Raw genomic sequence first — 27,996 nt, 5'->3', positions numbered from 1 at the left:
TGGCAAAACATAGGGGTATAGAAAAAAAATTTTAAAGCAGCAAGACAAAAAAAAAAAAAAAAAAAAAAAACCCAAAAAAGGGAAAACCCAAAAGGCTCCTAGGGCATTTTTCAGCAGAAGCTGAAATAATAAAGGGGACAATCCAACAAAAAGATATAACGATTGTAAATGTTTATGCACCCAACATGTAAGCTCCCCTATACATAAAAGTTAATAACAAATAGAAAAGAACTAAACATTCATAAGTGATAGTAGCGGATTTTCACACTTCAGTTACATAAATGGACAAGATCATTTAAACAGATAATCAACAAGGAAACAACAGCTCTGAATGACACACTGGAACAGATGGATTTAACAGATATTTTGAGAACACTGCATCCTAAAACAGCAGAATACACAATCTTTTCAAGTGTATGTGGAACATTCTCCAGAATGGGACACATATTAGGACATAAAACAAGCCCCAACAAATTCAAAAAGGTCAAAGTGATACCATGCATCTTTTCTGAACACACTACTATGTAACTAGAAGTCAACCACAAGAAAAAGTCTGAAAAGAGCATAAATATATGAAAGTAAAGTAACATGCTAATAAACAATGAATGGGTCAACCAGAAAATAAAAGAAAATTCAAAAAACCACATGGAAACAAGTGAAAGTGAAAACACCACAATTAAAAACCTTTGGGATGCAGCCAAACTGGTTCTAAGAGGGAAGTTTGTAGCAATACAGGTCTGCTTCAAGAAGCAAGAAAAGAATCAAATAAACAATTTCACTTGACACCTGAAGAAGCTAGAAAAGCAACCACAAACAAAACCTAAGGAAAAAAAAAAAAAAGAAGGAAAGAAATAATAAGGATTAGAACAGAAATAAATGGGGGTGCCTGGGTGGCTCAGTCGTTTAAGCATCTGACTGCAAGTCAGGTCATGATCTCACGGTTTGTGAGTTCAAGCTCCATGTCAGGCTCTGTGCTGACAACTCAGAGCATGGACCCTGCTTTGGATTCTGTGTCTCCCTCTCTCTCTGCCCCTCCCCTGCTTACACTCTGTCTCTCTCTCAAAAATGAATTAACTTTAAAAATTTTTAAATCAAAGAAAGAAATGTCATAGAAACTAGAAAAACAATAGAGCAGATCAAAGAAACCAGGAACTGGTTCTTTGAAAAAATTAATAAGTGATAAACTGCTAGCCATACTATCAAGAAGAAAAGATAAAGGACCCAAATAAGTAAATCACAAGAGAGGAGAAATAACAACCAACACCACAGAAATTCAAACAATTATACGAGAATATCATGGAAAACTGTATGCCAAAAAGTCGGTAATCTGGAAGAAATGGATAAATTCCTATAAACATAAACCTACCAAAACTGAAACGGGAACAAATAAAAAAAATGAACAGACCAATTAACAGAAAAAAAAAAAAAAGGAATCAGTAATCAAACACCTCCCAACAAACAAAAGTCCAAGACCAGATGAGTTCACAAGTGAATTCTACCAAACATTTAAAGAAGAGTTAATACGTATTCTTCTCAAACTACTCCACACTTGATCTTAGCCAGAAGTCCGAGAAGTGATCTTCTTAAACTATTCCAAAAAAATAGAAAAAGAAGGAAAACTCCAAATTCATTCTATGAGGCAGCACTACCCTGATACCAAAACCAGATAAAGAAACAAGAAAAGGGAACTGTAGGTAAATACTCCTGATGAATATAGATGCAAAAATCCATAACAAATACTAGCAAACCAAATCTAACAAAACATTAAAAAATTATTCACCACATCAGTCTTACGCACGGTGATTTATTCCTGGACTCCAAGGATGGTTCAATATTAACAAACCAATCAATGTGATATATCACATCATTCAAACCACATCAATAAAAAAAAAGGATAAGAACCATATGATCATTTCAACAGATGCCAGAAAAGCATTTGGCAAAATATAACATCAATTCATAATAAAAGCTCTCAACAAAGTAAGTTTTGAGGGGACATACCTCAACATAAAAAAAGGCCATACATGAAAAACACACAACTAACATCATCCTTAAAGGGGAAAAACAGCTTTTCCCCTAAGGAACAAGACAAGGATGTCTACTCTACCATTTTTATTCGAGATAGTACTGGAAGTTCGAGCCACTGCAATCAGACAACAAAAAGAAATAAAAGGCATCCAAATCAGTAAGGAAGAGGTAAACCTTTTACTATTTACAGATGACATAATATTCTATATAGAAAACCCAAAAGATTCCACTGAAACCTGCTAGAACTAGAATGAATTCAGAAAAGCTGTAGGATACAAAATCAATGTATAGAAATTTGATCCCTTTCTATATATTAATAATGAAACAGCAGAAAGAGAAATTAAGAAAACAACCCATTTACTATTGCACTAAAAATAATAAAATACCTAAGAATAAACCTAATCAGAGAGGTGAAAGATCTGTACTCTGAAACTATAAAACTCTGATGAAAAAGAAATGGAAGATGACACAATTAATGGAAAGACATCCCATGTCCATGGACTAGAAGAGCAAATATTGTTAAAATGTCTACACAACCCAAAGCAATCTACACATTCAATGCAATCCCCATCAAAATACCAACATTTCTTACAGACCTAGAACAAACAATCCTAAAGTTTGTATGGAACTACAAAAGAACCTGAATAGTCAAATCAGTCTTGAAAGAGAAAAGCAAAGCTGGAAGCATCACAATTCCAGACTTCAAGTTATATTACAAAGCTATAGTGATCAAGACAGTAAGGTACTGGCACAAAAATAGACACTTGGACAAATGGAACTGAATAGAAAACCCAGAAATAAACCCATAATTATATACTGAATTAATCTTCAACAAAGCAGGAACGAATATCCAGTGGGAAAAAGACAATGTGTTCAACAAATGGTACTGGGAAAACTACACAGCAACATGCACAAGATGAAACTGAACCACTTTGTTGCACCATACACAAAAATAAATTCAAAGTGGATTAAAGACCTAAATGTGAGACCTGAAACTATAAAAGTCCTGGAAGAGAGAGAGCAGAAGCAGTAACTTCTCTGAAATCAGCCACAAACTTTCTAGACAGATCCCCTGAGGCAAGGAAAATAAAAGCAAGAATAAATAAATAAAAATAAAATAAAAAATTATTAGAACTACATTAAAATAAAAAAACTTCTGCACAGCAAAGGAAACAGTCAATAAAACTGAAAGGCAACCTGTGGAATGGGAGATGTTATTTACAGATGGCATGTCTGGTAAAGAGTAGTGTCCAAAATATGTAAAGAACTTATAAAACTCGACACCAAAAACCAAATAATCCAACTAAAAAAATGAATGGGAGACATGAACAGACATTTCTCCAAAGACATACAAAGGACAACAGGCACATGAAGAGATACTCATCATCACTTATCATCAGGGAAATGCAATCAAAACAACAATAAGATATCACCTCACCCTTGACAGAATGGCTAAAATCAACAACACAAGAAACAACAGATGTTGGTGAGGATGTGGAGCAAGGGGTACCCTCTTGCACTGTTGGGAATGCAAACTGGTGCAGCCACTCTGGAAAACAGTATGGAAGTTCCTCAAAAAGAAAAATAGACTTGCTGTATGATCCAGCAATCATACTTCTGGGTATTTACCCAAAGAATACAAAAAAACACTAATTCAAAGGGATATATGCACACCTATGTTTATATCAGCTTTCTTTCCAATAACCAAGATATGGAAGTAGCCAAGTATCTATTGATTGATGAATGAATAAAGATGAGTGGTGTGTGTGTGCGTGTGCGTGTGTGTGTGTGTGTGTATACATAGAGAGACTATTATTCAGCCATGAAAAAGAATGAAATCTTGCCATTTGCAACAATATGTATGGAGCTGGACAGTATAATGCCAAGTAAAATGAGTCAGTCGATGAAAGACAAATACCATATGATTTCAGTCATATGTGGGATTTAAGACAAATGACAAATTGGGAAATATGTGAGAGTGAGATAAACCAAAAACAAACAAACAAACAAACCAAAACCAAAACCAAAACAAACAAACAAAAAGACTCAACTATAGAGAACAAAGTGATAGTTACCAGAGGGGAGAAAGGTGGCACAGGGAACAGGTGAAATAGTGATGTCATTATGAGCGCTGGGTGAGGTATGGAATTGTTGAATCACTATATTATACACCTGAAAATAATATAACACTGTATGTCGACAAAAACACAAAATACATACATACATGAAGTCAATCTAGAAAAAAATAGAGTGACACCAGCTAGATGTCAGAACACAAGTTTCAGTTCTTCCTGGCCAAGATCACAGTTTTGACAATCACCCACAGAAAGAGGATTTTTGTGGGAGTCTGGGAATCTAGCAGAAGTTTTTGCACACTTTGACAGCAAAAAGATCCAAGAGTGGGTGCACTGAAGAGGATGAATGGAACATTTTTTTTCTTATCTGAGTCACTCCTCCCTGAAAGGGGTACAGTTCAGTGCCAAGAGAGACCCATTCAGCCTGCAATTTCTCCACAGGGAGAAAGTGTGTGAGTGATCATCTGGCTTCTTCACCTGCATGGGTCACTGACCAAAAGGTCCATTTCTTTCTAACTACATCCAGAATACTGAAGTGATCTTCATGAGTGAAGGGAATGAGAAAAGTTTGGACCACAACAGTCAGGGCTCAGAATTCCTCAAGGGACAAAGACCCTACTAACCACTTTGCAGACTACATTCAGTAGCCTACCCACTAGCCACTGGGATGACTTGGGTTCAGATCTTGCTCACCTGGTGGCATCCCCCAACATTCTGCATACCTGCTATCCACTGGCCAGCTCCTTTTGTATATTCCCCAAAGGTAGTGTGTGCAGGAGTTTTCAAATGGCTAGTGAACATACTTAGAAATTCAAACTGACTCCACAGATAGAGTAAAAAGAATGTACTTGACCATTCAGCATTACCTCCAGGAAATCAAACAGAAAGCTGTCAGGACCCTGACTAACTCTGCAGGATTGAAGAAAGGCATACCATCCAAAAATTCCCTCTTAAATCATAGTAAGACATACTGGAAAAATGTATCCATTAAAAACATCTTCAAAAAGCCTCAGGATCCCTAACAAGTATGACAGAAAGTATTTCTCTGCCAACGTCAGGAAAGACCAGAGGAAGTGAGACCTTCTTCAAAGGCAAAGGCAACAATGCAAGACTTTAAGAAACATGAAAAATCAAGGAAATATGACATCACCAAAGAAACACAACACTTTTCCAGTAGCTTACCCTAAATAATGAAGATTTATGATTTTCCTGATAAAGAATTGAAAACGGTAGCTTTAAGGAAGCTCAGTGAGCTATAAGAAGACACAGAAAGAAAATCCAAAGAAATCAGGAAAATGAGGTAGAAATTATAAAAAGAACCGCACAGAAATTCTATAACTGAAGAATATAATGAATGAAAGGAAAAATACAACAAAAAGTATCAACAGCAGATCTTATCAATCAGAAGAAAGAATCTATGAAGTAGAAGAGAGGTCATTTGAAGTCTTGTAGTCAGAGGAGAAAAAAGGAGAAGGAATTCCAGAGAAAGCCTATATGAATTATGGGAGACTATCAGAGGAGACATTGTAGGCATTATGTGAGTCCCAAAAGGAGAAGAGAGAGAAAGGGACAGGAAGTTTACTTAAGGAAATAATGGCTGTGAATTTATCAATCTGGGAAGAGATACGGACTATCAAAATCAAGAAGCTCATTAATTCCCCCAAACAGATTCAACCCAAGGAAATCATCTCTAAGACACATTACAATAAAACTGGCTAAAACCAAAGAAAAATAATTTTGAAAGCAGCAAGAGAGAAATAAATACCTCACATACAAAGGCAGTTCTATGAGAGGTCTTTATAGTGATAAATGCCTACAGTAAGAAAAAGAAATGATCTCAAATATACAGCCTAACTTTATACATCCAAAAACTAAAAAGAAGAGGTCACTTGGGTGGCTCAGTTGGGTGAGCATCCAACTCCTGATTTGGGGTCAGATCATAGTCCCAGGGTCACGGGCTTGAGCTCTATATTGGGCTCTGCACTTGAGTGTGGAGCCTGCTTAAGATTCTCTCTCTCCTTCTGCCCCTCCCTGACTCATGCTCTATCTCTCTCTCTGTCTCTCTCTGTCTGTCTCTCTCTCTCTCTCAAATAAAATGAAAAAAAAATGTATTAAAAAACAGTAGAACAACCAAGCCTATAATTAACAAGCTGGGAAATAACAGAAATCAGAGCAAAAATATATGAAATAAAGACCAAAAAAATCAACATTAATACCTATTTTTTTCAAAACAGAAACAAACTTGATAAGCCTAGGTTGATTAAGAAAAAAGAGAGATCAAATAAATAACATGAGAAATGAAATCGGAGACATTCAACTGATACCACAGAAATGCAGATGTTCATAAGAGACAACCATAAACATTTACACACCAACAAATTGGATAACCTAAATAAATTGATAAATCCCTGGAAATAGAAAATTTACAAGACAAAATCATCAAGAATAGAAAATCTGAACAAACCAAACCAGTAACAAGTAACAAGAGTGAATCATTAATTTAAAATATCTCTGCAGGGGTGCCTGGGTGGCTCAGTCGGTTGAGCGTCTGACTTCAGCTCAGGTCACGATCTCGCGGTCCGTGAGTTCGAGTCCCGCGTCGGGCTCTGTGCTGATGGCTCAGAGCCTGGAGCCTGCCTCCAATTCTGTGTCTCCCTCTCTCTCTGCCCCTCCCCCGTTCATGCTCTGTCTCTCTCTGTCTCAAAAATAAATAAACATTAAAAAAAACCTGATATTTAAATAAATAAATAAATAAATAAATAAATAAATAAAAATATCTCTGCAAAGAAAAGTCTGGGAACAGAAGTTTTCATTGGTAATTTAAAGAAGAATTAATACCAGTTCTTCTCAAACCATTCCAAAAACTTGAAAGGATGGAGGAGGCACTTCCAAAACTACTTTACAAGGTCAGCATTACTTTAATACCAAAGAACACTACAAAAAAATTATAGGCCAGCATCACTGATAATCATAAATATTGAAATACTCAACAAAATGTTAGCAAAGTGAATTCAACAACACATTAAAAGATTCATACACCATGATGAAGTCGGGTATATCTATGGGACTTAAGGATGGTTCATCAGACACAAATCAGTAATGTGATATAGCTCATTAACAATAAGAAGGATAAAAATCATATAATCAGATAGACACCAACAAAAAAAGCACTTGACACAATTCAACATCCATTTATGATGAAAACTCTCAACAATTAGGTATTGAAGAAATGTACATCAAACATAATAAAGACTATAAATAAGGAGCCCATAACTAACATCATATTTGATAATGAAAAGCTGAAAGCTTTTCCTGAAGGATCAGGAAAAAGACAAAGGTACACACTTTCACCACCTCAGTGAAATAAAAAATAAAGTAAAATATCTGTTTGTAGATGACATATTATACAGAGAAAACCCTAAAGTCTCCACCAAAAAAAAAAAAAATGTAGAATTAATAAACGAATTCAGTAAAGTTGCAGGATGGATATACAAAAACCTGTTGTATTTTTGTACACTAATAATGAATTATCACAAACAGAAATTTTAAAAATAATCCCATCTACAATAGCATGAAAAACAATAAAATACCTAGGAATAAATCCATCCAAGGAAGTAAAATATTTGTATGGTGAAAACTGTAAGACAATTGTGAAATAAACTGAAGAAGACATAAATAAATCACAAGATAGTCTGTGTTCATGGATTAGAAGAATTAATGTTGTTAAAATGTGCATACTACCCAAAGCAATCCATTGATACAATACAATTCCTATCAAGATCCCACTGACATTTCCCATTGAAATAAAATAAACAATCCTAAAATTTATGTGGAACCAAAAAGACTCCCAAATAACCAAAGCAATCTTGAGAAAGAAGAACAAAGCTGAAGGCATCATACTCCCTGATTTCAAACTATATTATAAAGTGATAAAAATGAAAACAATATCCTATTGGCAGATCAATGGAACAGAGTCAGGAGCCAGAAATAAACTCACACATACATAGTTAATTAAAATTTGACAAGGGAGCCAAGAAAACACAATGAGGAAAGTAATGTCTTCAGTAAATGGTATTGGAAAAGCCGGATATCCATAAGCCAAAAAATGAAACCACTATGTTAAACCACTGATGAAAATTAACTCTTAGACAAATTAAAGACTTAAATAAATTATATCAAATTCATGCAAAAGCTTCTATTCAGCAAATCAACAAAACGAAAAGGCAACGTACAGAATGAGAGATAATATTTGCAAGCCATAGATCTGATAAGGGAGATATATATAGATACACACACACACACACACACACACACACACACACACACTTTGTATGTATTTTACATAGATTATACGTATATATTCTACAAATTATACAACTTAATAGCAAAATATCCAATCCAATTAAAAATGGACAAAGATCTCAGTAGACATTATTCTGAAGAATACATACAATTGGCCAATTGGTACTCAAAATCACTAATCATCAGGCATATGAAAATGAAAACCACAATGAAATATTACCTTATACCTGGTAAAATGTCTTTTATCAAAAAGACAAGACATAACAAGTGTTGGTGAGAATGTGGAGTAAAGGGAACACTTGTATACTTTGGGTGATAATGTAATTTGTTATAGGCATATGGAAAACAGTACATGAAAAAAGTTAAAAGAACTACCGTATGATCCAGCCATTCCATTTCTGGGTATTTATCTGAAAGAAATGAAATCAGCATCTTGAAGAAATATCTGCATCCTCAATTTCATTATAGCTTTATCACAATAGCCAACATACAGAACAACCTAAGTGTCCACTGATGGATGAATGGATAAAGAAGACATGATATGTACAATGGAATATTATTCAACCATGAGAAAAAAGAAAGTCTTGCTATTCACAACAATATGGTTGACCCTAGAGAACAATATATTAAGTATAATAAGCCAGAGGTTGAAAATACTTCTTGATAAAACTAATGTATGAAATCAAAAAAGAAAACACCAAATTCATAGAGGCAGAGAGTAGAATGGTAGTTACCAGTGGTGGGTGCAGATGGGGGAAATGAGGAGATGCTGTTCCAAGGGTGTAAGCCTTCATAAGATAAAAAAAATTCTGGAGATTTAGTGTACAGCATGGTGACTACAGTTAGTAATAATGTATTGTGTAGTTGAAATTTGCTGAGAATAGATCTTAAGCATTCCAGCTTAATAAAAAAAATTAATTATGTGAGGTGATTAATGTGTTAATTAACCTGATATTGACAATTATTTCCAAATGTATCTGTGGACCAAGTCATCTCATTTTATACTTTATATATATACAGTTTTGTCAACTATACTCCCAATAAAGTAAGGAGGGAAACATATAATAGACAAACAAAAGATAAGGAGATAAGGATCAAACTAAACAACTATAAACCTTAATCAAATAACAAAGGAAGTCATTAAAAGAGAAAGATATTAAAAAAAACAACTACAAAATAGAAGACAGCCACATGTCAATAGTAAGTGTTCACCTATCAATAATTTCTTTAAATATAAATTGTTTAAATTTACCTATTAAAAGAAATAAAATACCTGAATGACTTAAAATAATGAAGAACTCGCTTTCAATTTAAAGACACAATAGGCTTTATTTTTGTGTATGTTGTAAGAAAGTAGTCCAGTTTCATTCTTCTTCATGTCGCTGTCCAGTTCTCCCAGCACCATTTGCTAAAGAGACTGTCTTCTTTCTATCAGATACTCTTTCCTGCTCTGTCAAAGGTTAGTTGGCCATAAATTTGTGGGTCCATTGCTGGGTTCTGTATTCTATTCCATTGACCTAAATGTCTCTTTTTGTGCCAATACCATACAGTCTTGATGATTACGACTTTGTAGTAGATGCTACAGTCCAGGATTTTGATGCCTCCTGCTTTGTTTTCTTTTTCAACATTACTTTGGCTAATCGGAGTCTTTTGTGGATCCATACAAATTTTAGGATTGTTTGTTCTTGCTCTGAGAAGAATGCTGGTGCAATTTTGATTGTAATTGCACTGAATGTGCAGATTGCTTTGGGTAGTATTCATGTTTTAACAGTATTTGTTCTTCCAGTCCATGAGCATGGAATATTTTTCCATTTCTTTGTGTCTTCTCCACATTTCTTTCTTTCATGAGTTTTCTACAGTTTTCTTTCATGAGTTTTCTATAGTTTTCAGCATACAGATCTTTTACATCTTTGGTTAGGTTTTTTCCTAGGTTATTTTATAGTTCTCGGTACAGTTGTAAATGGGATCGATTTCTTGATTTCTCTTTCTGTTGCTTCATTATTGGTATATAGAAATGCAACTGATTTCTGTACATTGATATGTATCCTGTGAGTTTGCTGAATTCATGTGTCAGTTATAGCAGCTTTTTGGTGGAGTCTTTCAGGTTTTCCATGTAGAGTATCATGTCATCTGCAAAAAGTGAAAGTTTGACTTCTTCTTTGTCAATTTGAATGCCTTTTATTTCATTTTGTTGTCTGATTGCTAAGACTAGGACTTCCAACACTATGTTAAACAATAGCGGTGAGAGTAGACAACCCTGATGTGTTCCTGATTACACAAAAATAAACTCAAATGGATGAAAGGCCTAAATGTGAGACAGGAGACCATCAAAACGCTAGAGGAGAAAGCAGGCAACAACCTCTTTGACCCCAGCCACAGCAACTTCTTACTTGACACGTCTCCAAAGGCAAGGTAAATAAAAGCAAAAATGAACTAGTAGAACTTCATCAAGATAAAAAGCTTCTGCATTGCAAAGGAAATAATCAACAAAACTAAAAGGCACCTGACAGAATGGGAGAAGATATTTGCAAATGACATATTGGATAAAGGGTTAGTATCCAAAATCTATAAAGAACTTATAAACTCAACACCTGAAAAACAAATAATCCAGTGGAGAAATGGGCAGAAGGCATGAATAGACACTTTTCCAAAGGAGACATCCAGATGGCCAACAGACACATGAAAAGATGTTCAACATCACTCATCATGATGAGGAAAAAACGGAAACCCTCTTGCACTGTTAGTGGGAATGCAAGCTGGTACAGCCACTCTGCAAAACAGTGTGGAGGTTCCTCAAAAAATTAGTAATAGAACTTCCCTATAACCCAATGATAGCACTACTAGGAATTTATCCAAGGGATACAGGAGTGCTGCAAAGGGGCACGTATACCCTAATGTTTACAGCAGTGCTTTCAACGATAGCCAAATCATGGAAAGAGCCTAAATGTCCATCAGCTGGACATGTAGATAATGATGAATAGATAAGAATAGTGGTTTATACATACAATGAAATACTACTTAGCAATGAGAAAAAATAAAATCATGCCATTTGCAACAATGTGGATAGAACTGGAGGGTATTATGCTAAGTGAAATAATTCGGTCAGAGGAAGATAGATACCATATGTTTTCACTCATATATGGAACTTGAGAAACTTAACAGAAGACTATGGGGGAAGGGAAGGAGAAAAAGTAGTTTTGAACAGAGAGGGAGGCAAACCCATAAGAGACTCTTAAATACAGAGAACAAACTGAGAGTTGATGGTGGGGAGGTGGCAAGGGAGGGAGAAAAATGGGTGATGGGCATTGAGGAGAGCACTTGTTGGGTGGAGCCCTGGGTGTTGTATGTAAGCAATGAATCACGGGAATCTACCCCCTAAACCAAGAGAACACTGTATACACTATGTTAGCTAACTTGACAATAAACTATATTTAATAAATAGAGAGATAGATAAAGACACAGTAAGCTAAAGTGAAGGAATGGAAAAAGATTTTCATACAAATGGCAACCAAAGAATGATAGAGTGGCTATATTTCTATCAGAAAAAAAAAATTGACTTTCTGTCAAAACTGTCTCTAGTGACAAAGAAGATCATTATATAATAATAAAGAATCCATTCAGCAGAAAGATGGTAACAATTTTCAACATATGTGGAACCAACATTGGAATTCCTAAATATATAAAGCAAATATTGACAGATCTGAAGAGGAGAAATTAACAGCAATACAATAATCTTAGGAGACTTCAGTACCTCACTTTGAATAATAAATAGAATACACAGACAGAAATTCAAGAAAGAATCTATAGATTTGAACAACAATATAAACATTTTATGGACCTAATAGATATACATGGAATTTTACACCCAACAGTGGAAGAGTACATTCTACTGAACATGAAAGATTCTATGCAGTATCATTTTCAGTCACAATGGGGTAAATTTAGAAAACAGTAACTGGGGAAAGAATGGGAAAATTCACAAATACGTACAAAGAAAACGCACACTCAAGTAACAATTGGGTCAAAGAGGAAAGTGCAGAGAATTTTTAAAAATATCTTGAGACAGATGAAAACAGAAACAATGTAACAAAATTCAGAGATGCTCCAAAAGCAATGCAAAGAGGGAAGTTTTTAGTGATAAATGCTTACATTAAAATAGAAGATTAAGGTGCTGGGTGGCTCAGTCAAGTTAAGTAAGTATCCACCTCTTGATTTCAGCTCAAGTGATGATCTCACGGTTCAGTTCATGAGATTGGACCTCACAGTAGGGCTCCGTGCTGCCAGTACAGAGTCTGCTTGGGATTCTCTCTCCCTCTCTGGCTACCCCTCCCCCACTTGCGTGTGTGTGTGTGTGTGTGCGCGCGCGCGCGCGCGCGCGCGCGCGCGCACACACCTGTGCATACACCCGGGCAAGCTCTCTCTCAAAATAAATAAACATAAAAAAATTTAGCTTAAAGTAGCAGATTGTATATTGACAACCTAACTTTATACTTCAAGGAACTAGCAAAAGAACAAACTAAGCCCAAATTTAGAAGGGAGGAAATAATAAAGATTAGAGCGGAAATAGAGAATAAGAAAACACCCTATTCCACGATCTTACTAACACTATTCTGTTTTTTCAAATTATGTGCATGTTGGGTTTTGTTTGCTTTCATTTTGTGATCGTCGATATTCATTCTTTATTCTTTTCTATTGTATGTATATAATAGTAATCTTCCCTCTCAGACTACTTTAGTATCATCTCACAAAATTTTATTTAAAATGTTTTTCTTATTCCATTTAAAAGATGTAATGTCTTTTTTTAAAAAAAGATTATAGGCAAACACCCAACGCTGTGCTTCTATGGATCCATCCCTCCAGCGGCGGGTCTGACTCCCTCCAGGTGCCGCAGGGCCCCTCCCGAAGCGATCACCAAAGGATAAGCGAACTGAGCCTACCCCTCCTGCCCCTGTACACCTTGCTGATCCACCCCAGCTAATATGCCAGATCCCCAGCACCACAAGCCTGGCAGTGTGCAAGTAGCCCAGACGGGCCACGCCACCCCACAGTGAATCCCGCCCCTAGGAGACGGGAAGAGAAGGTACACACCAGTCTGACTGTGGCCCAGTGAAGGAAACAACCAACAAAACTAAAAGGCAACCGATGGAATGGGAAAAGATATTTGCAAATGACATATCAGACAAAGGGCTAGTATCCAAAATCTATAAAGAGCTCACCAAACTCCACACCCGAAAAACAAATAACCTAGTGAAGAAATGGGCAGAAAACATGAATAGACACTTCTCTCAAGAAGACATCCGGATGGCCAACAGGCACATGAAAAGAGCTCAACATCGCTCCTCATCAGGGAAATACAAATCAAAACCACACTCAGATATCACCTCACGCCAGTCAGAGTGGCCAAAATGAACAAATCAGGAGACTATAGATGCTGGAGAGGATGTGGAGAAACGGAAACCCTCTTGCACTATTGGTGGGAATGCAAATTGGTGCAGCCACTCTGGAAAACAGTGTGGAGGTTCCTCAAAAAATTAAAAATAGACCTACCCTATGACCCAGCAGTAGCACTGCTAGGAATTTACCCAAGGGATACAGGAGTACTGATGCATAGGGGCACTTGTACCCCAATGTTTATAGCAGCACTCTCAACAATAGCCAAATTATGGAAAGAGCCTAAATTTCCATCAACTGATGATTGGATAAAGAAATTGTGGTTTATATATACAATGGAGTACTATGTGGCCATGAAAAAGAATGAAATATAGCCCTTTGTAGCAACGTGGATGGAACTGGAGAGTGTGATGCTAAGTGAAATAAGCCATACAGAGAAAGACAGATACCATATGGTTTCACTCTTATGTGGATCCTGAGAAACTTAACAGAAACCCATGGGGGAGGGGAAGGAAAAAAAAAAAAGAGGTTAGAGTGGGAGAGAGCCAAAGCATAAGAGACTGTTAAAAACTGAGAACAAACTGAGGGCTGATGGGGGGTGGGAGGGAGGGGAGGGTGAGTGATGGGTATTGAGGAGGGCACCTTTTGAGATGAGCACTGGGTGTTGTATGGAAACCAATTTGACAATAAATTTCATATATTGAAAATAAATAATAAATAAATGTAAAAAAAACAGTAAAAAAAAGTAAAAAAAATAAAAAATAAATAAAAAATATAAGAAGATTATATACATTAGTCCTTAATCCTGAGTATTTAATATTCCAAGTGTCCCATTTCCAGTGTACTACGCACCCCAAGGAAGAAAATTACTAATGATGAAAAAATATGTAGCTCATATTTTCTCTTTTGATTTCTTCTTTATCCATGGGTTATTTAATAAATAATGCTGAACTTTGTGAAGCCCTGTATATGACAGAAGTCTTGTTTTATTGTTTCAAGCCAAGTTACACATAATTTGAGGAATCATCATATTGGTCTTAGAACATGAATGAATGTGTTGATCTCTGTCATACTTACTGAACTCCATGTATCCATGTGGTTTTAAGCACCCAAATACGGTGACAAACATTTCAAATTCTCAGAGTTGTGGTAGCTATGGCGGCAGATTCTCTGAGATCGTCTCCTGATCTCAGATACCCCAGTTAATTAACCAAGTGCTGGGGTTGCTTAAGAGATCCTGCTTAAGTGCCTGGAAAGGACCCATTGCCGGTACACCTCTGACACACTGTAGGATTCCAGATCCATTGGACAAACAGATTCATCATAATTTCCTAGAAGGGATTCTGGGTATTTTAAATCTTGCTTCATTCCAAGCAAAATTTAATGAATTATTTTGATTTAGTATCTTTGTAGCTAATTTTTGCATTCCAAGAATTTGGATGATTCAGATTTTTCTAGGTTTTCATTTATTTATAAGTGACTCATTTTTATAGTGTTAAGTCTTTATAAAAATGTTTATTTATATGATTATCTTTTCCTTATACTTTTTGCCTTTCAGAAACATGTTCAAAATCAGAGATAACAATTGAAAATGGATTTTTTTCTCAATATGAACTTACATATTACTTAAATAAAGAAACACAGTATCAATGTAAACCAGGATATGTAACACCAGATGGTAAAACTTCAGGATCGGTTACATGTCTGAAAAGTGGATGGTCACCTCAACCCACATGTATTAGTGAGTAATTTATTATGTTCATATTTATTATCCTGATGACCATTGAACAAAAGTTTAAGTTAATTCTTTTCTGGGGGGAGGGGCTGACGTGATTCCCATTTGAAAAGATAAATGAAAAAGGATTAATTTTTTGCCGGTTAAGACTAATCACTTATAGAGTGTAATACCAGGACATCTTTCAGTTTACATTTTTTTCCACTTTAAAACATCCTGTGGGGGCACCTGGGTGGCTCAGTCAGTTGGGCGTCCGACTTTGGCTCAGGTCATGATCTCACAGCTTGTGAGTTCGAGCCCTGCATCGGGCTGTGTGCTGACAGCCCAGAGCCTGGAGCCTGCTTCAGATTCTGTGTCTCCCCCTCTCTCTGCCCCTCCCCTGCTCATGCTCTGTCTCTCTCTCCTTTGAAAATAAATACAATTTAAACATTTTTTCTTTTAAATCCTGTGATTTGGAAACTGGTTAGGGAGCCTTATGTGTATTCTGGAAACTCATTTATTTCTTCTGGCTGACACCAACCTTTGTGCCTATTTTTCCTGTTTTTAGGTGATAAGGTTTTGATGTCAGAATCTTTGTTGCTAGACATAATATTATGTTTGTAAGTGAAAATCTGGGTCCATAGTGTAGAATTTTAATTGAACCTGTAGAATTTATGTTTGACAATCCAGGGTAAGTCCACTTCTAAAACAGCTCCCTTAGAAAATCATAAACATCTGATTAGTAGAGACAGAAATGCTTCTAGATAGCACCAAATTCAGCTGTGTTGAAAGATTTCACTGTCCCTAGATGTTTATGAAGATTTTTCTATGAACAGTTTCCTCAGTTTATCTTATACTCCAAAGCTACGCAGTGATATTTTTGAACTGATATTTAGCATATTCACTTTAAGTGAAGTGGATATTTGAATATCCATTTCTACTGTTTCCATTTCCTTATTTTTTTTTCAGTTTCCTTGGTTACTATGAGCACTAGCTACAGAAAAAAATGATAAAAGTGGCTCTCATATCAAACTCATTTTACACTAAATTGTAATTAGCTATCCATTATAACACTTATTATGGAAGAGAATCTCTCTCTGTCTGTCTCTCTCTCTCTCTCTCTCTCTCTCTGTCTCTTTTCACTGGTACAGTTTTGCTTTGTTTTTTAAAGCTTTAAGGTAGCTGGTTACATAACACAGTATAAAATTATTTGAATATCACCATCCTATTAGCAATAATTGAAACTTTTAACATTTTACTTTCTTATAACTAATTATAAAAATTAGAGTTATCCCTCCATTAAATCTTGGTAAGTTTAAAAGAATATACAGCCTTTAGGAAAATATTTGGGAAAGAAAATGAACATGTGAGTTTTAGAAACTATTATGTTTTAAAGTAGAGTTTTATAGAATGTTTAAAAATTTATTTGCATTTTTGAAAACCAATCCTATTCAACTAATCCATTTTTCTCTGGCATACTTGCCACACTGCTAATGAGTTTGACGTTTTAAGTCACAAAAACATATTCTGTTTTGCTAGAAAAGTATGATGCATCTGTAGTACCCTATTTTATTATAAGCATGGCATAAACACAAAATTATAATTGACAGAGGAAAGTGTTCTTTGACAAACTTCCTGAATATTTAAGCAATAAGGAAACTGCTATGTAGAAACATGGTTTTTCATTTTGAGTAACTTTCAGGGCAATGATTTATCACTTGTATTCTTAGATTATTTTAATATAATACTGAATTTACTAGCACATACTAATTGATAAAGCTTTTTTTACTTCCTTGGGATGAGACTTAATTACATCGTCCATTAAATAATATTAGAATTGAAATCTTCAATTCTGTTATGCATTAGAATCTTGTGACATGCCAGCATTGGAGAATGCCAAAGCCAAAAGCAATGTCACGTGGTTTAAACTCAATGACAAGTTGGACTATGAATGCCACGATGGATACGAAAGCCAAGACGGGCGCGCAGGTTCAATAGTGTGTGGTAACGATGGTTGGTCTCATAAACCAATATGTTATGGTAAGTACCATTTTTCCAGGTATTTTTTTTCAGGATTAACAAAATTAACAAAACGTGTTTAAGATATCCCAATTTGAACAAATTTGCATTATTTAAAGTCATTTTGGGGGCACCTGGGTGGCTCAGTGGGTTGAACCTCAGATTTTGGCTCAGGTCATGATCTCGCAGTTCTCGGGTTCAAGCCCCATGTGGGGCTCTATGCTGACAGTTCAGAGCCTGAAGCCTGCTTCAGATTCTGTGTCTCACTCTCTCTCTCCACCCCTCCCACTCACACTCTGTCTCTCTCTCTCTCAAAAACAAATAAAAATGTTAAAAGAAAATAGATTTCCATTTTGAACAAACTTGCATTATTTGAAGTCATTTTTAAGGAATATGATTAAAATCAAGGTGTCTTCTTCTGATTTAATGTAAACTGGGAGAAGAGGGTGTTTGAAAGCCCAAAGACAATAACACAGTGTTTCCTATGGCCCATATACGTGGTATGTTTGTAAACAAAGAATAATTGTGTTTGTTATTCTAAATGCAAGTTTTCATATTATTTAAAACTGGGTTCTTTTAGAGTGTGATATAAGAAAACCAAATTATAGTTTCTGACAATTTCCTCAGCTATTTTGCTCCTGAGTTTCTGCTTTCACACCTTCTGCCTTGAGTGTTAATTTCTGCAGGCCCTGAGAGAAGCTCTTTATTTTCTGACTTGGACAAGTTCTGTGGACTATTCTATGAATCTCTTTCATGTTTGCTAATCCAGTACTTTCCAGGATTAGGAGTAGGACTTGAATCTGTGGAAAATTTGAGTGGCTATAGAATGTTCCACACCAAGGGAACAGTCTGTGCAAAACTTTGATAACAAAACAATATTTGAGAAATATCAGGGTGAGCAGATTCTACTCAAGATGTGGGAGAATTTTATGAACTAAGCCTGGATAGGAGGCAAAGAAAAGATTACCCAGGTTATTTCCCAGGCATATCAGCATTTAGATTAGTTTTATGACTGATAAAAAGCTACAAAGGAGTCTTAAAGGAAGAAATATAATCATTTAGATTTTCGAAAAGTTTTTTGTTGTTGTTGTTTTTTTTCCCCACATGCTGTGATTGTGGTGGGCAGGAGAAGATTCGGGAGTTTATGCAGCATGAACAAGTATGGGGATTGGGATAGGATGATGGGTGATGAGATGTAAAGCAGAACACGTTCAAAATCTATGTTGTCGGTAGAAAACACAGGTGATGTTAGTAAATATTGGATGTAAGAGAGTAATAATGAAGGGACTCACTGCCTTTTTTTCATAAGCAAACATGTAAATGGCAGTGCCTTTTTGTAAGGTGGTGCTGACAGAAGAGCGCTTTGGGAGGAACATCCCAACTTTTGACTTGAGCACATTATGGTTGGGCTGCCCATGGACGATCAAATTTGGATATGTAAACTACAGAGTTGACTATGTGGGTCTAGCCAAGAAATACATATTTGGAATTGTTACCGCATAAATGAGGATATGAAATTGGAAAAGAATACAGAATAAAAAGAGAAGAGAGCTCAAGACTGAGCCATGAAGCATTCCAACGTTTAGGTGTCACGTGGGGATAATAGATGGCAGAGTAGATAGGAAAAGGAGGACCCAGAGAATTGGGAGAAGAAAACATTTTGGAGTGAATGTTCTCCTAGATGTGGAGAGAAGAAAATGATTGAAGGATGAGGAAGTCTAAGTGAGTCCAGTGGAGTCAGCCTGGTGGGGTTCTAGCAAATTCCAATTCCATCAGCTGGCTAAACATGTATCTTAGGGCAATAACCACACTTATTTGCAGCTTCATTCACTCTTCCTCATCTATAAATGTTTTAATATTTACAAAGGTTCTAATATTTCAAAGGATTGGTTTTTTTTTAATATAATTATAATATTCAAATTCCAGTTAATTTATAAATGAATTAGCAAGATAGGAGGATTCCAAATAAGAAAAATGCATTTTTAAATAATACTCGGGAATGTCACGAATGCCACAAATGCCACAGACTTGACAAATTTGAAGGGATGATTTTAGACATTCCTAATTTGAATCAGAATAATCAACAATTTAATAGATAGTAAAAATTATAGGTTTAATAATAATAATTGTATATTATGTAAATGTTCAGAACTCCCAGAATATGCCTAGCTATGTGGCCTTGAACATAGTTCTTTATTTTGTTTTATTTTTAGTTTAATTTCCTTACTAATATAATTTATAATACAGTGTCTAATTAAGCTATTTTAATAGTTTCTTTTTTTATGCACTTAAAATAAGACGTTTATTATGCTAAGTAAAAAGTTTTAATTTTTCACTTTCCCAAAACACTAAAACAGCACATGGCATAGCAATTGTAGCACACAAATGGATACAGGCAGTCAGTAAGCCCCGAAAAGGGTGAAGTCTGTCTTTGGGACTCCTTAAAAACTCCATGCTCTCAAGTGATCTTTATCAAAGTTATCAACAACCAGAGGCATTACCTCAGAAAAAAATGTTAGTATACGAGATACCTCCACTCCTAGGAACTGGAACCTTCCCGTGAGGGAAACGCTAAATCCATGTCTCCCCAGCTGAGCTGCAGCAGAGAAGTCTCAAGCTTGCTTTTATTTCAGGCGACACTGGTAGGGCTCCCAGTGTGAGAAAGGATTATACTAAAAGTACATTTAGTATTTCAGCTTTCACTGTGGGGCCTCCATTTAAATTGGGTTTCAAGTGGAAGGAGAGGGGATGTGAGGAAAGAAATCAAATTGCTCTGCAGACCAAAATTATTCTACAGAATGCAGACATGGGGACAGCTAACTGTCAACTATGGAGAGGCTGACTGGTACAAGTGGCCACTTCCAGCAGATGGCCTGAGGAGATGGCATCTGGGACAGTAGCCCTTGGCAATGAGTGCTGAAGATCCATAAAGAATTTTGTTAAATCTTCACGTTCTAACCTGATATTGATACAGGATGTATTAATGCTCTCTTTGAAGTGGTAGCCCAATACTGAATGTCTTCTGAGCACCATTTAAAGCATGCTCAAAAATCCCGTCCGTCATCAACCAGCCTCCCAGGAGTTTCACTTCCACTTCCTTTGATCACACCAACTGAGGCAGGAACTTCACTGCTGCCCTGTTAACAGGCATCCAGTCTCAGTGTGAAAGAACTCATTCTAAGACAGCTTTTTTAAATTTTTATTTATTATTATTTTTTTAATGTTTATTATTTGAGAAAGAAACAGAGAGCAAGCAGAGGAGGGGGAGAGAGAGAGGGAGACACAGTATCTGAAGCGGGCTCCAGGCTCCGAGCTGCCAGCACGGGGCACAACGAGGGTCTCCAACCCGAGATCATGACCTGAGCCGAAGTTGGCCGCCTGACTGACTGAGCTACCCAGGCGCCCCTCTAAGACAGCTTTCGAAATCAATCTCACTCTTTTTGTTGTTCTGCTTGTACCTTAACTGTGGCATACAGGATTTGCTCCTTCCAAAGCTGGTAGAGCCAGTAGTAACCCCAGTGTTATCTGCAGATCAGTTGAGGTACTTGTGCCTGTGAAAGCGTTTTCTTGGATTCTGTTTGCTCTGAAAATGCGGGCTTTGAATGGCCAAGGAAAACACATTCTGTCTCATCGTTCAGGAATGCTTCGGGGCATGCATGGAGCAGTGTAGACAGGAGGAGATGCAGGCCAGACCTTTCCCACTCAGAGCCTCGCCCTTCTAGAAGAGCATTTGGCGCTTCCTCCTCAGAAATCCCCATTTCTGGCCGTTTCTGAAGGCACGGTAGTCCTGACCCCCAAGGTTCTCCTTTGTGGCACCATTCTGTGTGCTGTCGCTGGCCCTGGGCCCTCCTCCCGGCCAGCCCCTCACCAGAGCCACCACCACCACCACCACAGGAGACCCCAGCACGATGCTCTCCTGTAGGAGCACAGGACAGATCCACAGTCTTGCTTTAGGCCCCTGCGGAAGCTGAACTTCTTAATGATTCTTTCAAACATGGAAGCGCTTTGTTGCCATTGTGAAGCGAGAGGTTGACCTCAGCATTCTTCACTTCCGTTGATAACTCATTTTGTGAATTTCCATCTACTTGAACCGCAGGGCGTATGCATCCAGGAGTTCGGGCACGGGCGCTCCCCCTGTGCTCCTTCAAGGCCACATAGCAGCTTGTCTGAGTCCTCCCCTGCCCCCTTCACCTTCCCGAGGTAGCCGCCCAGAGCCCCTACTCTGTCCCTCATGCTGCGTGTTCTGTGGTGTGGTAGCCTGACGACACGCCTTTGCCAGTCAGCAGAATGGATCTCAGTATGAACCTGCAGACGGACGTTGAGCATCATGGAAGCCACGATGTAGACGTAGAGGGGAAGTTGACGCGCAGCCGCCAGGCCAGGTCGAAGAAGATGAGCAGCCTGCGGGTCAGCCCCTTGCAAAGACCCCATAGGAGCAGGCGGCGGCGGGCGCGAGAGGCGGACACCCAGGCCCGACACAGCCGCCTCCAAATACACCGGTGCTCGCCGCCCGGGGCCGCGTCGCCGCGTCGCCCCGCCCCCGGCCTCCGGTCTGGACACTGGGCTGCGCTCCGTGCGCTGAGGGAGCGAGGGAGGCGGCAGCGAGGCCGGGGGCGGAGTCCACGCGTCACACTCGGGAACCGCCTCCGCGACTATTGGTTTCTTTAAGACACGTTAGAAATGCCTCGTGTGTGTTCTGATTCCCCAGTTGTATTTACATTAAACAAAACTGCCGATTGTTATTTGACTGCAACTTTAAAATTGTAGCATCAAGGTTTTTTTTTTTTAATGTGAGGGAATACTTTTATGTTTTGAGAGTACAAAACAATAACATTATATTTATAAATGTCAGTTATAAAATCAGAACCAGTATAAGCAAGTTGACCCTACAAATACATTTTCAGGGTACCTATGTTGCTCTTCGATGCCTTAATAATTCTCAGGGTCCCTTATGAATTTACAAGGTATACAAAACCTAACGTAAATTTTTCTGTTGCTCCTCTGTATAAGCAGTACCCAGCACCTCGTTTTTATACGACACATATAAAATATACTTTGGCAATGATTAATTATATATTCTCACTAAATTATTTTAACTCTTTTTATAGAAAAAGAATGCAAGATTCCTGAAATAGAAAATAACTTAAATACTCAGCCCAAAAAAGAAAAATATAAAGTCGGAGATGTGTTGAAATTCTTCTGCAGACAAAGACTTAAAAGAGTTGGACCAGATTCAGTTCAGTGTTACGACTTTGGATGGTCCCCTAATCTTCCAACATGTAAAGGTGAATATTTTATCTTCCAGTGGCTGAAACAAGAATTAGGATTTTGGATATTAACTTTTTTTGTTTCCACTCTTAATTTTTGTTGGCTTCAGGTCTCTGTGTTTGTAATCTAATGCATTAAACCGGGATATGTGTTGGGTAATAGATATCTCAGATTTTCTTTTTTAAGAAATTAATCTTCGATTGTTTCTTGATATATGTAGTGGCATTATCCATAGATACATATATGATGCCTTACACGTTTGTTACTTTTCTTCTTGCCTACATTTCCATCATTAATATTGAAACTATAGCATGGGCCTTACTTCAGGTTTCGTTAGGTCATCTAAACAGTATTCAAGCAATTTATACTCAATTCAGGGAATTCAACCACATGTATGGCTTAATCAAAGTTAAAATATGCTGATAAAATGCTTACCTAGGGGCACTTGAGTGGCTCAGTCGGTTAAGCGTCAGACTTCCACTCAGGTCATGATCTCGCTGTTTGTGAGTTCGAGCCCCGTGTCTAGCTCTGTGCTAACAGCTTGAACGCTGGAGCCTGCGTCGGATTCTGTCTCCCTCTCTCTCTGTCTCTCCCCTGCTTATGCGCTGTCTCTCAAAAATGAATAAACATTAAAAGATTTAATAAAAAAATGCTTGCCTCAAACACTGGCATTTTTTCAAACAGTTTTGATAACTGCTGTGGAATATGAATATTGAGATAATTTACACAACCATATTGAGGCATTGGTTTGCATACATCTTTAGAATATCTAGATTTTTAAACATGTTTTCTGGGTTTCGGTACACTTCCAATATACTACTTCAGTGTAAGTAATAGCACTGGGTTAGGGTGCCACGGTGGCTCAATTGTTGAGCATTTCACTCTGCACTTCATCTCAGGTCATGATCCCTGGGTCATGGAATCGAGCCCCATGTTGGGCTCCACGCTGAGCATAGAGTCTCCTGAAGATTCTCTCTCTCTCTCTCTCTCTCTCTCTCTCTCTGCCCATCTCCCCCACTTGTGCTCTCTGTCTCTCTAAAGTAGAAATTTTGAAAGAAGAACTGGGAAATATGTTTCTAGTTTAAGCACTATTTCTTTTTCATTACTTAAGAAGGCTATAATAAAGTTCATTATAAATAATATAAATTAAAGAAAAAACTCTCCATTTTATTGTTTTTTAAGTTGTGAAATAGGTAATTTGATCATTATTTACACATTATTTCTCCTGTAGAGCAAACAAAAGAGTGTTATCCACCTCCTCAACTCCTTAACGGGAAAGTTAAAGAAACACAGAAAGAAAACTACGAACACAACGATTTGGTGGAATATGTGTGCAATCCTAGATTTCTGATGAAGGGTTTTAATAAAATTCAGTGTGTTGATGGACGGTGGACAGACTTGCCTATTTGTATTGGTAATGTATAAAATATATTCATATTTAAAATAAACCAACCTTTTATATTTATAGAAACACATAAATTATATTTTAGAAGTAAACATATTTTTCTGAAATTTTCACAGAGGTGGAGACTACATGTGGAGATATACCAGAACTTAATTATGGCTACGCTGTTCAGACTTCTAACCCTCCCTATCACCATGGAGATTCAGTGGAGTTCAATTGCAGAGAAGGATTCACAATGATTGGACAGAAATCAATTACATGTATAAGTGGATCGTGGACCCAACTTCCTCAGTGCATTGGTGAGAAGACACTTCTCAAATAGACGGTCAATGAAATGTAATATTTTTATTGTACAAACTGTATCTGCAAACATAGTTTTGAAATTTAGATATTTGCTTGACAATGTCAGGTCTTAAATTATAATGATTGCTTATCGTCTACAAAGGAAAAATATAAACTAGCAAGAGAGTCTGATCACCCTTTCTATCCCTGAAATTAACATGCTTTTTAAGTGTGAAGCTAAATTTTACTTACAGTTATTCATATGATTTAAATCTGAGTATTAATCGCCAGGAATATAGAAGCATATTTGCATAAATCCCATTTTCATTTTACGCGGCACTCTTATTTTCAGGCCCTGGAAAACAGACAAAGTCAAGAAAGTGCCCACTTGCTACATCCCTATAGGAATCTTGCCTCTCTCAAAGCTTCTAAGGATTTCCCAGTCTGTTTCAAATGCGGCAGCAAGAATTTAATGTGCCAAAGGGTGGGTGAGCTGCGGACCCTCTGGGTTCGCAGTATAAGGCAGTCAAAGGAGGCAGTCAGGGTGGGGCCAGGAAACAAACCTGATTGTTGGACTTCACTCTGGTTGATGTACGTGCATCATCCTGATCTTTGGATGACCAAGTCTTTGATGACTAGCTGGGAAAATATTGGGGGCCCTTTTCCTTTTTCCCTTGGAATGAGTTCTTTCCTACAGTTTTCTTGGGTCCTACATTCAAAGAGAGTCCTGGATGTCCAATCTTACTTATTCACCAGATGTCTAGGCATTAATTGTTCCAAGGAGAAGGTAGGGCTTAGGCTCATGTTCCATGAGAGCAGAGATTGACACCTGTTTTGTTCACGATGTATTCCCAATATACAAAGGACTGGTGAACATACAGCAGACATGAAATAGGAGTTTGTTGAATGAACCATTAGGTTTTGTTGCTTTTTAATCCTTACATTTTTGCTAGACACATTCCCATGAGAAGTATTGCCAGTCCTTCAAGACCAAATTTCATCTTTGTCCTCTTCTATCTCCACAAACGATTTCCCCTCATTTTATATGGGGGAAAACCCAAGGTTGTAACAGGCATGAAAACTCTCAACTTTTCACTCTTATACTAAAACATCTATTTCATTTATTAGTCTTTTTAGATCTCAGAGTTTGCCTTTCCAGGGTTAATCTTCGACCTATATTCAAGTTTACCATAATCCACTTTTAACTATCATAGACCTTACTCCAATTTTCTCCTCTCAGTGTTGATTTTGTACCTCTAGCTAGTCTAGCTTTTCACTCTTCTCAAAATGTTTATTTTCTCGTAAGAATCAAGGAACTTCTTTCAGAAACCAGTCAATCACAGGACCATGACAACACCCACTACCACTCCTTTTGACTATAGATGAGTTACTATCACCTGAAGAAAACCTTGTTTTCTCTTCCTCAACACTGAAGATAAGCCCTAAAAACAGAATTTATTTTCAGCCTCTAGTGTGTTTTGAATTAGTCCCCTTTGTTTTATTTTTTATTGTATTACAAAATCATTACTTCTTTGGGTACTTATTAAAAAATCCAAAGACCTTCATCAATTGATATTTTATCAACTTGACAGAGTACTCTGGGCTGCATTGAATTTTTGAAGTATGTAGTTGTATAAAAAGTTGTTATACTCGTATTAGAGTCAACAAAATTGACTCTTACAATATTATTGAATTATAGGTTGACCTGATGTACAAAATAGTTTTTCAAAGATTGGAAGAGTATATACAGTAAGCAGGTTGTGACTTGAAGCACCCAATTTCTTAGTCCAAGTATTTGTCCCATTTTAGTGATCATGCAAAAGATCTGCTTAAGTGTTCACATTTTACGTAATACATTTTAGATGTGCTTATTAAATTACCATAAGTGAAAAAATATATTCATTTTTTTGAAACACGATATTTAAACTATCAGCTTCATATATTCTATTTCCACAGATAAATAAGAGACCAAATTTAACCAGGTGATGACTGTTCAGTGTGTAAATCATCCAAAAAAGTGAGCCTCTTAATGCTTTTCTAATCCCCAAAGTGCAGGCTGTATTTATGGCAGACATTTTCTCTGAAATTTCAAAGCCTGGACACGGGACTTATGTTCAGACATAAAAAATAGCCCATCACATGCAATATGATCAGGAATGACTTGGTTGGTGGGACTTATGGGCATACATTCTAATTTCGATATACTATTGAGTCTAAACTATTGTTCTGCATTAACTGCTTTGATTCTTATAAGTAGTCTTTTCAAGGCAATATTTTCATTTTCTAGCAACAGATGAACTTCAGAAGTGTAAATACAGCTTAACTATACGTGAGGCGAATCCATTATACAAGACCGAATTTGATCATAATGAGAACATAACTTACAAATGTAGAGGAAAATTAAAACAGAAACACTCAACGTGCATAAATGGAAGATGGGATCCTGATCTAAACTGCACAGGTAAGATCTTGTTTATAGTACTTTCAAAATCTTATTCTATTTCTTCCGAACTTGCCAAAGCAGTATTTGGGCATCTTTTAAACATGTTTAACTATTTATTATTACAAATAACTTTGAAGCCGGAAGGGAACTTAGAAACTAACCACAACATCATTTCTAGATATTAAGTGCATCAGTGCTTCAGTCCCCTATAAAACAACCCACCCAGAAACTTGATGGCCTCAGATTAACACCCGGTCAGGTATCTTTAAGAAATAGTGATTTGGTTTTCTTTGAGGCTGAGGAGAGCACAAAGATGGCATCCCCTGGTCTACGTTCCCTGAGAGCACCTCGGTGGCCCCCAGATGTGCGGCAAATCTCAAGTCCACCCCTCAGGCTACCGGTCTAAGACAGATAATTAGGCTTTTTCCCCAGAAAGTCTGGGCTGTGTTTCAGGCTGCTTTGTGGTGCCCTGGAGGTAGTGGCCCACGAAGAGTTATCTCTCGGATTGTTGTAGTGTGTTGCAGGCCCCAGAAATGCAAGCCCCTCTGGCCACTAGAGCCTGGGGATCAAGGAGTGTGCCCTCTGTGGGCTGAGCATGCTGGCCAGCTTTAGCGAGGCAGCAGAATGCAGGGCTGGGGCCCGCTCGCCGGCTTTGATGAAGCCACAGGAGAGCCCCGGGCTGGAGTGCACCCACTGGTGCCATCAAGGTAGAGGGAAAGTGCAGACATGGCACCTGCTGGCACCTCCGTCCCGGAAAGAGTCCCAACAGATGCCCCCCCTCAAGCAGATGCTTTAAGGCGAGCAAATGAATCCCCTTCTCAGATGTCTAGGTATTTCTCAAACTGTTCTTTCACATTGGTCGCCTGGGGTAGTGAGTCTGGGTGCAAGCTCTTTAAGAAAAGGATCTCAGTCTCGATAGCCCTTCAGATATCCGGGATATGAGCTCTGTTGGTTTTCAAAGCCAGACATCTTGGGGGCTCATCTTCCTGCTGCAGATTCCAGGGTTTGGGTTGTTAATGTGGGAAACAAACCCCTTACTCCTCAGGGAGAGGCTCTGGGTCAGTGAGAT

The 27,996-nt window shown here is 37.5% G+C and overlaps 2 protein-coding genes across 2 annotated transcripts in view; one reads left to right on the top strand and one right to left on the bottom strand.

Moving 5' to 3' along the window:
- The window catches only part of CFH (complement factor H), a 227,870-nt gene that overhangs the window by 178,820 nt on the left and 21,054 nt on the right, over positions 1 to 27,996 (top strand). The window contains exons 24-30 of the mRNA XM_049635060.1: positions 15,355 to 15,537; positions 17,377 to 17,550; positions 22,638 to 22,814; positions 24,029 to 24,211; positions 24,319 to 24,501; positions 26,772 to 27,103; positions 27,484 to 27,634. Of these exons, the coding sequence (XP_049491017.1) occupies positions 15,355 to 15,537; positions 17,377 to 17,550; positions 22,638 to 22,814; positions 24,029 to 24,211; positions 24,319 to 24,501; positions 26,772 to 27,103; positions 27,484 to 27,634 (1,383 nt within the window). The remainder of the gene's footprint in view (positions 1 to 15,354; positions 15,538 to 17,376; positions 17,551 to 22,637; positions 22,815 to 24,028; positions 24,212 to 24,318; positions 24,502 to 26,771; positions 27,104 to 27,483; positions 27,635 to 27,996) is intronic.
- On the bottom strand, positions 20,774 to 22,640 carry FAM220A (family with sequence similarity 220 member A). The gene is given in 5 exon segments (XM_049634535.1): positions 20,774 to 21,081; positions 21,084 to 21,358; positions 21,361 to 21,412; positions 21,414 to 21,620; positions 21,622 to 22,640. Coding segments are annotated over 5 exon segments (966 nt in total). The 5' UTR covers positions 21,961 to 22,640; the 3' UTR covers positions 20,774 to 20,988.

Source organism: Panthera uncia, chromosome F1 (assembly GCF_023721935.1).
Source record: "Panthera uncia isolate 11264 chromosome F1, Puncia_PCG_1.0, whole genome shotgun sequence".
Lineage (NCBI taxonomy): Eukaryota > Metazoa > Chordata > Mammalia > Carnivora > Felidae > Panthera > Panthera uncia.
This window is presented reverse-complemented; position numbering and strand designations above follow the sequence as displayed.